The 12,655-nt window shown below is 42.2% G+C and overlaps 1 protein-coding gene across 1 annotated transcript in view; it reads right to left on the bottom strand.

The window, feature by feature from the left end:
* LOC146977102 (carboxyl-terminal PDZ ligand of neuronal nitric oxide synthase protein) overlaps nt 1–12,655 on the bottom strand; it is a 67,307-nt gene that overhangs the window by 17,335 nt on the left and 37,317 nt on the right. The window contains exons 6-10 of the mRNA XM_085793075.1: nt 12,412–12,553; nt 8,992–9,164; nt 5,102–5,263; nt 3,038–3,254; nt 496–808 (exon numbers count right to left, since the gene is read on the bottom strand). Coding sequence (XP_085649201.1) covers nt 496–808; nt 3,038–3,254; nt 5,102–5,263; nt 8,992–9,164; nt 12,412–12,553 — 1,007 coding nt within the window. The remainder of the gene's footprint in view (nt 1–495; nt 809–3,037; nt 3,255–5,101; nt 5,264–8,991; nt 9,165–12,411; nt 12,554–12,655) is intronic.

The following is a 12,655-nucleotide window of genomic DNA, read 5'->3' as shown; positions in this document are numbered from 1 at the left end:
ATAATCACGTTTTTCAGTTTTCCTCAGTATAAAATTGAACCGGAGTTAGTTTCTCTGTTCATCTGTGGCGAGTGTGCAAACAGAAATAACTTGTAGTAAATTTAGCGTAGCTAGTTTTAATGATAGCACTTAGCCAGGATGTAAACAAATATGGAATATGAAGTTGTAACCCTCTGCTAGCTCATCAACTCATCATAATACTATATGATGTATCACTGTGGTTCCAGATCTTGTAGCATCATTATCTCCAAAATAGTAAAAACAGAAAATGATAATATATCTGATACAATAAACCTCAAAATATCCCATTGATATGATAAAAATGCAACAATGACACTTTGTCTCATTGGTAAAGATTAAAAAGCGGATTAAGATGTTTCTAAAAATGTGAAACTGCTCCTTTAATGTACCTACTTTATCACATCTATGTGTCAGTCCAGTACTTAAAAGGATTATGTTCTCTGTGTGAAATCAATACGAGGACAGTGGTCTTACTTGTCATCCATGTTGGCGGAGTTCCTCGGTGTGAACGGGACGATCTCGTTGCAGGACCCCTCCTTGCTTTCCGCCGTCCCGTTGGCCCTGATGAAGGCGTCCAGGTCTCCGTTGACGGCGGCGGCCGGCTTGGTGCTGTTCTCCAGGTTGAGCAGGTTGAGGTAGGACTCGGCGCAGTCCACCTGCGTGGGGGAGAGCGGCATCGGCCATGACGGCGTGGAGGTGATGAGCTGGTCCAGAGTCTGGCTGTAGTGATTCTTCAGATTTAGCGACAGAGGCTTCGCTAATGTAGAAACGGACGACTGTTCGCCATCTGGAAGAGATCAATAAAACAAGTCAGATTAATAAACGTCTCGGTGAAAAACGAGACGAAGAAGAAACCACTCTCTGCTCTTTTTTTTCTTCCTCTTCTTCTCAGGAACTCTCATCAGAGACCGGAGGAGTGGCAGCACTTAGGAAGCCATTTCTGAGATTAGCAAGATTAACATTTTCCATCAGACGGGCTAACGTGATTAATACGGGTCTGAAATATTATGTGTCAGTTCAAAAACGCACACACACACACACACACAGGAATAACACATTCATTACGTGCACATACTCACACTTTGCCTGTGTGTGTGTGTGTGGTTATTTATTATTATATTGGCAGGACAGACCGTTCTTTTAGTCGGTGTGAATACATCCCTCCTCCATAAAATCCTCCACTGGGACAAAGTTGGAGTATTTGTGTTTGTGTGTGAATGTGTGTGTGTGTGTGTGTGTTCCAAATTAGTGATCAACTCAATCATTACTCTCATTGTTAGTCGGCCTTGTGATACAGTAGCGACCTGACCGGGTTGAACCCCGCCCCCCTCCCTGTGTCTGCTGGGACTGGCCCCAACTCCCCCAATAGTCAATATAGCCTATTGATGGATGGATCAATCAAAGCTCTGCTGTGTCAGTCAGTCAGTCAGTCAGTAGAGCCTCACAGGGTCACTAACATGTCTGTGGACCTTTGTGTCTTAGTTTATGGGATGTATGTAAACAGAGCACTCGGATAGTTTTTCCACAAATCAAGTATGAACATTTGAAACATCTGTGATCGGTTTCAAAGTAAATCAAAAGTGGTATTTCTTCTATCAGTACTGATCTAGAAGTATATTTGAGCTCTAAGTCTTTGCCTTTCCTCTTCACTCTTGATCATTAAAATTGACTGAGGCTTCTCACTGAGTGCGACTTCAAGTGTCTCCTTTGATACTGTAATGAAGACATCATCAAAACTTACAGAAGAAAGAATGCTTTAAACTGTGTTACACTCACACACGTACACACACACCCACACCTGTGTGTTCCCTCCTCTTCAGTGTCAGGGCTCCCACTCTTTTCTTGAAATCATATTCCGGGACATTTTCAGTTGCTACAGTCTGACCGACATGTTATTACATCATACACTAATACACCCCCCCGTCCTATTCATGCTTTGGAGAAGAGTTCTTTTCAACAGTTGTACCTTATTTTGTACATTTAACCAGTTTGCTTCTATGTTTAATTCCTCTCTCACCTCCAGATGTCTGATTTAAAGATGTGCAGTCTGTGGCTCTGACTTTTGTGTGAAATAATCTCTTACATGCTTAGAAATTATGACAAATTTATCATAGAACAACACAAAAACAACCACGCCCACTACGGCTCTGTGCTGCTCCTCTATCTGTCATGCTCATGGTCCGATACTGGAAACACTCATCAACTAAAGGTCACTAGTTCTCTCACTAGTCACTTCTTTGGAAAACAAATCTTTGGCGGGGTCTGAAAAAGTCAAATCGACAACTCAAGCTTTTCCAGGACTAAGTCTCTCATTTTCCATGTGTTTTTTCCAAGACTGGAAAATTGGTCAACCATTTTCCAGGTTTTCCAGGACACATAGGAACCCTGAGTGTAGATAAAAGTGAAATGCTCATTTAAAGGGATAGTTCAACATATTGGCAAATTGGCCCATTGCCATAATCCCCATAGTTTTAGCAGTAGGTTTGTTACCTTTATTTGTCGGTGCAAACTATTTTTAGAACGGCGGAGCAGAGCCACGAGCTGCTCAGAGCTACGCTACGGAGGCTCATGGGATTTCTTGGTTTCCCTCATCAAACTCATCAAATACACAATCCAACAACTCCACAACGCTCTGGTGGACAAGTTGTGACCTGCACATTCACCACGCTGTGAGATAGCGTGAACGTGGCCGTTCTAAAAATAGCTTACACTGACAAATAAAGGTAACAAACCTACTGCTGTGACTATAGGGATTATGGCAATGTTGCCAATTTGCCAAAATGTTGAACTATCCCTTTAAAGGCCGTTCAGGGGGCACAAGAGGAAACACACTCGCCCTCGGTCCCTGGCTGCTCTGCTTCTGCCCCATCAAACACACAACTGACAGCGTTTACTGGCAGGACGCCCGCGGGGGATCGTGGTTTCTGTCATGACTGTCCACATCATCGCCGAGGCAACAGGGGACATGAGTTCCTCTGAGGGATCACACTGTCCCTACAACTTTTCAGTAACTTACTGAGTCCATTGGCTTGAAGCTCCTGCTGCTGCTGCTGTGGTGTCGTTGTTGTTGTTGCTGTTTTTGGGTAGCGCGCCTCCAGCTCCTTCAGCTGCTGCACCAGCAGGGCCAGATGCTGCAGCAGGTCCCGGTTCTGCAGCAGGAGCTGGTGGACGCGGGCCTGAGCCTCCATCCGGGCGGCGGACTCAGCTGCCATCTGATCCTTCAGCAGCTGCACCTGTAGTGGAAACAAAACAAAGGAGGAGAGGGGGTTGTTTATTGGAACATGATCCGATTTGATTTGAAAACCTCGATGCGAGATCCAGTAAAATTTTTGTTTGGACATTTTTATTTTTGGTAACACTTTACTTGAATAGGTATTCATAAGATTGACATAAAACTGTCATAACCATGACTTAACACTGTCATAAACATCAATGAATACTTATGACAGCTGTCGTTAAGTGTCATTCGCTAAGTTATGCCACTTTTGATGCAAAGTTGACGTTATTTGAGATGTCCTTGTTATGAGAACTTGACATAATTTTTAAAGTTTGGCAATTAGGTCTGCTATGACAGTTTAAATTGTCTTTATGTCAAGTTGTCAGAACAAAAACATCTCAAACAATGTCAACTTTGCATTAAAAGTGACATAATTTACCAAATGACACTTAACGACAGCTGTCAAAAGTATTCATTGATGTTTATGACAGCTGTTATGTCATGGTTATGACAGTGTTATGTCAATCTTATGAATACCTATTCAAGTAAAGTGTTCCCCCTTTTTTTATCCACAACATAGAATGTAATCAGGATCATAATCCTGCACATAACCTATAATCCTCACACTGAGACTGACTCATGGGAAGGTTAGGATGGATATTCAAGTTCATCTTTTTGACTGAGGTGTTTTTGACGTGAAATAACTCGAGTAAATATTAATCCTTGTTGTATTTGCTCAGACGTTGTAAACAGGAAGCTCTGTGAATCTCTTGGGATGTTTTGTTACAAACATTTGTGCATTTTAAATTTCAGCACATGTTGTGTTTTCTAATGCCGCAACAAACACCCTGATATAAAGTGTGCTGGTGCTGCCTCCTAGTGGGAGATCAATGGAGAAAAGACATAACACACAGTGAACAACAGTGGTGCTGTCAAAGACACCTGGCTTACTGGGATTTCTCAGTGAACACCTGACTGATACTGATCCCAGGTCAGATGGAGATCGCCTCTGTCTGCCTCTAGTCTGCCTCTAGTCTGCTCAGTTAATATGAAGCATTTTCCCAACTGTTCCCCCTGAGTGTGTGTTGGCCTCAGGCAAAGTAAGTGCAAGTGCAAGTGCATCATGGGTATTTTGCATTCTGGGGAATAGTGGAAATGTCAATATCGTGATAAAGCTGCATAAAGCTGCGTGTATGTGTGTGTGTTTGTGTTTAGGGGATGAACCAATTCCAGTTTCATTTTACACCACAGTCCGTGTAGATGAAAATGAAACTGTGCAATGGAGCAAAATGTCATGTTGTGCCTCACTGAATAAGCCAAATAATGTTCAGTGATTGTTATGAGACACGGTATAAAGGCGCCATATGTGATGAGATAAATCCACAATATTAGTTATGATCCATGTCCAGTTCAGCCAGGCCCAGTGAAATTTAATAGAAAAGGGTGGAGTGGAAATGACATGCTCTGAGTGAAGACTGGTGGGGTGAGAAACGCTACTAAGTGTGGAAAAAGTGAAAAATATAGAGGAGTCAATCCCGAGAGGAGACTGATTGACAGGATCAACAATTTTGGTGATTATTGAGCAATTACTGTCAAAAACATTTGGGAAAAAAGGTCCAAATTTCTGCAGTTTAAACTTCTTAAATCACACATCATCATTCAGACACATCATAGTCATGTGATTATGTGAATATAATTGGGCTTCTGACATTTGCTAAAACAAAACAAGATATTTGAAAATGTCATCCTGGATTCTGGGAAGTTGTGACTAACATTTTATAGTTTTTGAAAATTTCATCGACTAAATGATTGATAGTCGACTGCTGTGTTTCCAAAAAACCTCCAGTCCTCTTCTCTTCTTACCTGAGCGACGGCCACCTGTGTGTGCTGCTGCTGCTGCTGCAGCTGCTGCTGGAGAAGCTGCAGGTAGTGCTGCGACGCCAGCGGAGTGAGGGACGGAGAGCAAGGGCTGCTGGGAGTAACGCCTTGGGACGTCACGGTGAAGAGGGACCTTCGATCGAAGTCCTGAATGGGGACAAACACACCCAAAAAAATGTTTAAAAAAAGCACATTACAGATGGCGGTAAAGACGACGGTTGCATTGATCTCTCTAACGTCACATTCACTGACACACAAAACCATCACAGACCCGACGGTTTCCAGTCAGAAGCCACAGTGCTGCCAGTTTTTCAGCCTGACTGTCTCTATAAAGAGCTATTTTTAGACACCAGACAAATGCAATTAAGAAACCAGTAGGACAGAAGCCACCCAGTGCTCTCCAGTCCCCGAGACCAGGACTGTGACCCACTGATCTGCAGCCAGCCCCCCCCCCCCCCCCTCACCCCCCGGAGCCCCTTTAGTGTGACTGCCTGCTCACCAGAACTGCAATTATCCCCGTGCTCATTACCATACCATAACACACTCATCCGCTGTCTCCTTTTATCTCTGCTCGTCTCCTTCCTCTGTGGGTTTTTTTTTTTTTTTTTAGATGATTTTCCAGATGATCTTTGGTAGCACAAACGTGTCCTGGAGAAATGGGACGTTCCCTAAGCAGCTTTGCATTTCAAACCCCCTCCCCACCCCGCATCACACTCTCACTCCATCCCTCTCTCTGTCTCACTCTCTCTTTCACAGTAGGGATGGAGTAATTGTGCGTTTGTGTCTCCAGGGATATCAGCACTGACCAAAAGGAGAGAGAGGATTTTTTTTTTTTTTAATGTGGCTCAGGCTTCTTCATGGGACGGATTTCAGACTACAGACCAGCTATATGGAAAGAGACAATAGAAGTCTCTATAATGTCCCCAAAAGTAACTTATTACAACACCTGTGTGCGTGTGGCTTCAGTGTGAAAGTATGTGTAAGCTGCACATAAAAACATACAATTGAAGCTTTAGTAATCACACAAATTTCTCCTGCTGTCATGTTCAATTGCTTTTTCTTTTTTGGTGCATCAGGACTCTGTGTTGTAACTCCTTCACTGAGCCACTAGAGGGCGAAACAGCAGCACTATAAACTTGTGCAGCTTCAACACTGCCTTGGTTTTATTTTTATCTGCAGCTTCTATACATAGAAATGAAATTTGAAAAGATTTAAAATGGTTAAGCTTCATCTTTATTATTTGTTAATTATTTCTGATGGATTTACAAAATCCAATAACACTTCACTATAAAACCAGTCTAATTTCTTATTAGTATAATTGAAGATTTAACAGTATCAGAACAGATTTAGGAGTTATTGGTCAATAACTATAACTCCTCCATAACTGGATGCTGTTAGAACCAGATAAATAATGATATAAAACAACAGGAACTATTCAAAATATGTGTTAATATGGTGTAGATGAATATTAGAATACTATTCACTAACAAGTACTTGTCCTTACATCTGCCAACATCTATACCTTAGTGTCATAAACCATTGATAACATGATTATATAAGCTACTTCTTATTAATAGTTAAAAGGTGGGGGTGGGGTTACAGTAGCACATTATTTGACAACAGTTTTGTTTATGAATTAATCATTGTTTATGCAGCAAAAATGTCAGTTTCACCCTTTAATATGTGATGCCTTTTTGTTTTACATCGTTTTAAGTAAAATGTTCAAACACCAGACCAAAGATGAAGACGGAGGAGAAAAAAGAGGGAATTAAAGAATAAGACCTCCAATTGTTTATGTAGTGCATGGATTTACTGATATGTATGCAATATTCTTTTTTATCTACAAGTACTTTTCATGTCTTTGTTTTTTCCCCCTATAGTTTTATTCTTCTGGTGATTGTACTTGTTTCTTTCTCTCTTAATCTTGCTCTCTTTCTGCCTCTGCTGCTACTTCTAAGGAATAAATAAAGTCTCATCTCATTCATTCTGTGAGCACTTCCAGCTGTAAACAACAATACGTTCTAGTGTCATAATGAATCTATTCACCGAGTCGACACTGGTCCATTATGAGTTGATGAGCTGCTGTACTGTAGCAGTGACAGCGTTTGCTACGGATCAGATGGCACCGACTCAAAACTCCAGAGAAAAAGGATTGAACAGCCTCCTGCTGCACAAACCGCTGTCGCACTTGTAGTTTATCCATGTGACAGAAACCGACCACAGAGAGAGACAAGTTATGACTCGTGTCGACAGCAGGAAACAAACCAACAAACCAAAATCCAGATATGTGTAAATGAAATTTGAGACTGCAGATCTGTGGTGATTCACATCCTACAAACTATGGCCTAAAAAAAACCAAAAACAAACTGATTCAGCACATCAGAGTCTCAGTTGTGTTTTTGTTATTTCCCATTTTATGTGGTACTGTATGTATATTTTGGCCAGTCTGTCCTCCTCCATCTCTTTCTTCCCTTTTCTTTCTCTCTCTTCTTCCCTCGCTTCTCGCTTATCTCCACGGAGCAGATGTTTGCGAACCCCTCTTGGGATTATAGTGCCGTTTCTCACAAATCAAAGGGAAGAGACTGGGGTTTTTTTGGGATTAGGTGTCCCCCCTTTTCACAGCCAAGCAGGAATATTCAAGTTCCCCGATTCCAATCCCACTCTCTCCCCCTCTTCCTCTCACTCTTAACAGCATGATAACAGCAGGGACTACCGCTCTCTCTCTCTCTCTGGTGACAAATCCAAAGCAACATGTCATGACACACCAAAGCCCTGCACGTTCTGCATCTCTTTATCCGGTCACTGTCAAACTATTAGCGAGAGATAATCGTCAGTTCCTCACTTCAGAGCCAAATCTGAAACACGGCCAGTGAAACAAAAAAAACGTTGTCTCAACATGCAAGAGTGACCCGGTCACTTCATCATACCTGCCGTACCTGCTGCCAACTTGGAGCTCTGATTAGTCATGGAGAGCTACAGTCAATGATCTGGTCAGCTACTGCAGTAGATGACAAAGCACTATACTGTACTTTCATAGCCCAATGAGCCATTTGGCAGAACTATTCCCAGATAATGGCATCAAAACACACATTCCAGCCAAAGTAATGAATCAAGAGAGCAGAGCTTGTGTCCTGTAGCAGCAAAGGAAACTGGTAACTGTTAAAATGTGGATGCTGCTGCTGCTGCTGCTGCTGCTGTAGCCCCACTCCCTCTGCTGGGGGTCAGTAATAAAGAGGGACCTTGGCTGCGGCTGCAATGAAAAGAAACTGTCACATGGATGTAGTGTTTACGAGGTGAGTGTGTGTGTGTGTGTGTGTGTGTGAGTGCGAGCTCTCTCCCTGCAAATGCATTTTGCTGCTCTGAGGCTTAGCTGGTCAGTGACCGTGACAAGAAATAGTGCCATAGTAAAGGGGATTGTATGTTTTAACAGAAGTGCTTGTTGGGCGGTTGAACAGCTTTGGGGAGAGAGAGAGAGAGATGCCCCCCATTCCCAAACTCCCTGCACCTCTCTCACAGTGGAGCTGGTGTGGGGTGGGATGTGTCTGACAGTTTCTGTAACTTCATAAAACTGAAAATCAAACTCTCTTTACACCAGTCCATGATTAAACAGCTGCATGCATGTACATTTTCCCATAAGGACTTCTTTTGCCTATTTTTGGCACTATGAATATGTGAATACGAAAATGAGTTTAAGATTACATAAAATATAAATTGCGTTTCTGCAGAGACATCACCGATGCTGCATGGATTTATTGAAAAAAGAGGGGAAAAATGTAGCATCAATGTTGAATAAGCAAATAAATACAAGCAAAAATTCAGGGGGAAGGGCCGAGGGTCGGTGTGTGTGTGTGTGTGTGTGTGTGTGCGTGTCTCACCATGATGGTCTGTCCAGGTTTAACCACGTTCAGTTCAGCCAGACTCTGTAGTATTTCACTGACGGCCTTTTCACACAGTGAAGTCCCAGCTGACGGATCTTCTCCTCCTCGTCTTCCTCCGTGTTTGCCGTCCTCCTCTTCCTCCCCTCGCTCTGCTCCTGTCAGTTTACGGCCTGTAGGGAGGAAACAGACACATACAGTAAGCAAATTGTGTTTCACTTTTGGATTAAAAAGGAAAAAATGTTTGACATTTTTGGACATTTTAGTCCATTTGCTAATGATGAAGCAGCTGGACAGGCTAGGCTAACTCCTCCAGCTCCTGGCAATAGCTTCATATTTAGTGCTATCGATCTTCTCGACTAACTCTTGGCAAGAAAGTGAATAATCCAATTTTCCAAAATGTCAAACGTAGCTTGTATTTGTGCAGCGTTTTTCCTCCTGCTCTCACTGTACGCTAGCTCTTTGAACAGATTAATTTTTCAGAGAGAAAGTTTACAGCTCGCATCGCAAATCAATTAACAGATGTTGATTAAACACATTATCAAGGTTATGTATTAATAGACTTAAAATGTCACTGGCTTTAAACACTCCTCATGTAATGTGAATATAACTATAATTTACATAGTGATGGAGTTTAATGCTCTGATCCAGCTAGCCACCATAATAAATAAGACAAGCAAACACACACTGATGCCTCGACTTATATAACTAAACCTTAAATTAATGCTATTTTGAGCTCAAGCAGTGTTTTACCTCCTGTCACACACCTCCAGCTCAGTGCCACACAGCCATTCATTCAGTCTGCTAATTACAGTCATTACGGCGAACACTGACACACCAGCCTCTCCTGCTGTCCACTCACACGACCGCCGTAATCACAGGAATCTCTGCCATCTCTTCTCCCTCCGTCCCCTGTGATATCGAGGCTGTTTCCACAGCAGTTTGATGTTACAATCCTGTATAACCACCAGACGCCTGTGATGTTTGTGTTTGTGATGGCTGTGCTAATTCAATGAGCCGGCCACGTTTGACAGTTTCCATTTTAGGCCATAAAGAGCCGTGTAATCAAACTAAACAAGGGAAAGGTCAAGGCTTTAACGCTGCAGCCAGGAGAAACATGGGTCCTCGTCACAGAGAGGCTCATGAACGACAATGTTTTCCACGATTACACCATTCAGACCAGATGTTAAAAGGTAAAACGTAAAAGCTGAGGTGAACAGCTGCATTACTGAAGCATGCTTTTTATTGCCTCTAGTTTTTTTTTTCCCCCAGATTAATGCTCAAAGCAAATTTTCATGTCTGTCTTAACATCACTACTACATCTCAGCATCTGTATTATTTGATATTGTCTGGCAGCAGCAGCAGGTTTACACCAAAGACTTACAAAGTGACTGCTGCAGTGCTAATTAGCATCAAGACTAATCTGTAATGGTGACTGACTGTAGCTTTAGCTCACAGCACTGTTTTTGTGTCCAAAGTTACAGATGGTGCATAACTTCTGTCAATCCCTAGAGGAGTTAATATTACTACATAATAATTACAAAAACACTGCTGGCGCTTCAATGCGTGTCTGTCTGGCAGTTGTTGCTCCAAACATCCGTTGTAAAAGTGTTCCATGTATGCCCTTATTTTGAAATCCCGGTACCGGAAGTACTGTACCATAGACGTTCAAGGAGACGGAAATAATGTAGTGACGCTCCGGACAAAGTTGCGGCGATTGTATCGAGTTAATGATTACATGCATGATAGCTTATAAAACGTATCATAATTTTTCTGTCACAAAATTGCAGTCACACATTTAACGTTATGTGGTCATCATACAGTCAGAGCCAGTCTATTGACTATCTACTCAATATTAGAAATTCTCTGATACAGTGGCGAATATTCCCGTTCACTTCCGCTCTGTGCGAGCGAAGGCGCGAAAAAACAGATTTTTTTGCTTCCTGTGTCGAAGCCGAAGAAAATCCGTATCTTGGCTTCACCTCAACCACTTTACAATAAATATCTCTCTGTGGTGAGGTTGAGCAGTCAGTGGAAACTACCACGACGTCCTGGTGTACACAACCAGATCGCCTGAATCCCGCCTCCCTTTAGTTTACCGGCTAGCGAAGTTAACTTACTCTGTCTGCCTATGGTCGGCTCGATGTAGCATTGTTTTCTGTGACAACGTAAACACCTGCTAGCAAAGTGTAGGCACAGCTAGCTTGTGCGGATTAATGTAGCTCTTTCTTTCTTTCTTTTCCTGCTCCTGAACGACCACGTAATTTCTTTGTAGTAAGATGATCAACTTCTGAACTGCTTTTCATTTCTACCTGTTGCTAGGAGACGCACTCCTCCTCCCTAAAGACGCGTCATTTCCTGTTCGCAGCGCGGGAATGTCGCCGGTCAACCAAAAAAACTAATATTGAAAAACACTGCAAGCTGTTTTTTTTTTTCTTCAGTTTTGTGATATATCAAATATTCATTCATGTAAAAGTTATACAGCTACAAGAAAGAACAAATATAGAATAGAATTAAAAAAAACATTTTTTTTTGTCCAGCCCAGAAAATTTGTCATTGGTCTCAGTTAAATAAAAACACACATTTTCTAATCACACAGTTGGATTTGGGAGTGGAAAAAACCCTTCTGTAAAAAGAATCCAGAAAATATATTTTCACAAGAAGAATTTGAGCAAAGGAATTTTAATCTTAGTTTTGTGCTGCATTTCCTTTGTTGTTAAAGGTGTACAGAAAAGAAAATTGAATTTGAGCCCACTCTGGGTCATAAAATTAGTGTAATAACTCATCTATCAGACGATGTAGGCCAAACTTTGTGCAAAATTCTATTTTAGAGTAAATCCGTGATGAAAGTGTGTATTTTAGTGTAGTTTTTTTTTTTCGTATTGGATAATGCAGGCGCACGGATTATACGTCAGCCTGTACACGATTCACTAGCCACTGATATTGGATCCGTAATCCGTCATTCAAACGTCTGAGACACGCACACACACACGGAGCTCGGGCTCGCCCCAAACTTTGAATATCCCGCCCGCTCGATAACGACCAATCAAATTCATTTTCCTTACTCGGATAAACTCGTGTTGCAGCTCGTGACAACTCGGCGCGACAAACGGGACAAACGGCCATTTCTGTACACCTTTAAACTAACGGTTGTTGGCTGAGGTTTATTACCCAACAGGTGGACGGCTCAGACAAGCAGCAGGTGTTTGCACACAGCTAAACAGAAATGAAACTGTAGTTAACAGACTCTTGGCTCCCACTAGGTTGGCTGTAAACACAACCCAAATATCAGCCCTTGTAAAGTTCTGGGTGTTATTGCTCGAGTCAAACACAACTTTCTTTACGGTCATGAAAATCAGCTGTTATACAATCATCCAAAATGTGGATTTGTCCTATTGTAGATTTGTAAAAGGGGCTCACCGTTACTGCTGGACTCCTCTGTGGACTTATCACTCTCTCCATCCGCCTGTCCGTCTGCATCCTGCTCAGCATGCTGCAGACTGAGCTTATGGCACACCTCAAAGGCCTGACCGACGGTGCGGACAATACGCATGGCCTGCGTCTGACAGGGGAGAGAGATTGAGACGAAAAGAGAAAAAAAAGTGAATGTTTAGAGCTTTTTTTTTTTTTTTTTAAACAACAACAGTTTGCAGCTTTTCACTCC

The sequence above is a fragment of the Trachurus japonicus genome, chromosome 12 (genome assembly GCF_045865225.1).
Source record: "Trachurus japonicus isolate A0001 chromosome 12, Traja_1.0".
NCBI lineage: Eukaryota > Metazoa > Chordata > Actinopteri > Carangiformes > Carangidae > Trachurus > Trachurus japonicus.
The sequence above is the reverse complement of the archived record's forward strand: the minus strand, read 5'-3'. Positions and strand labels throughout refer to the sequence as shown.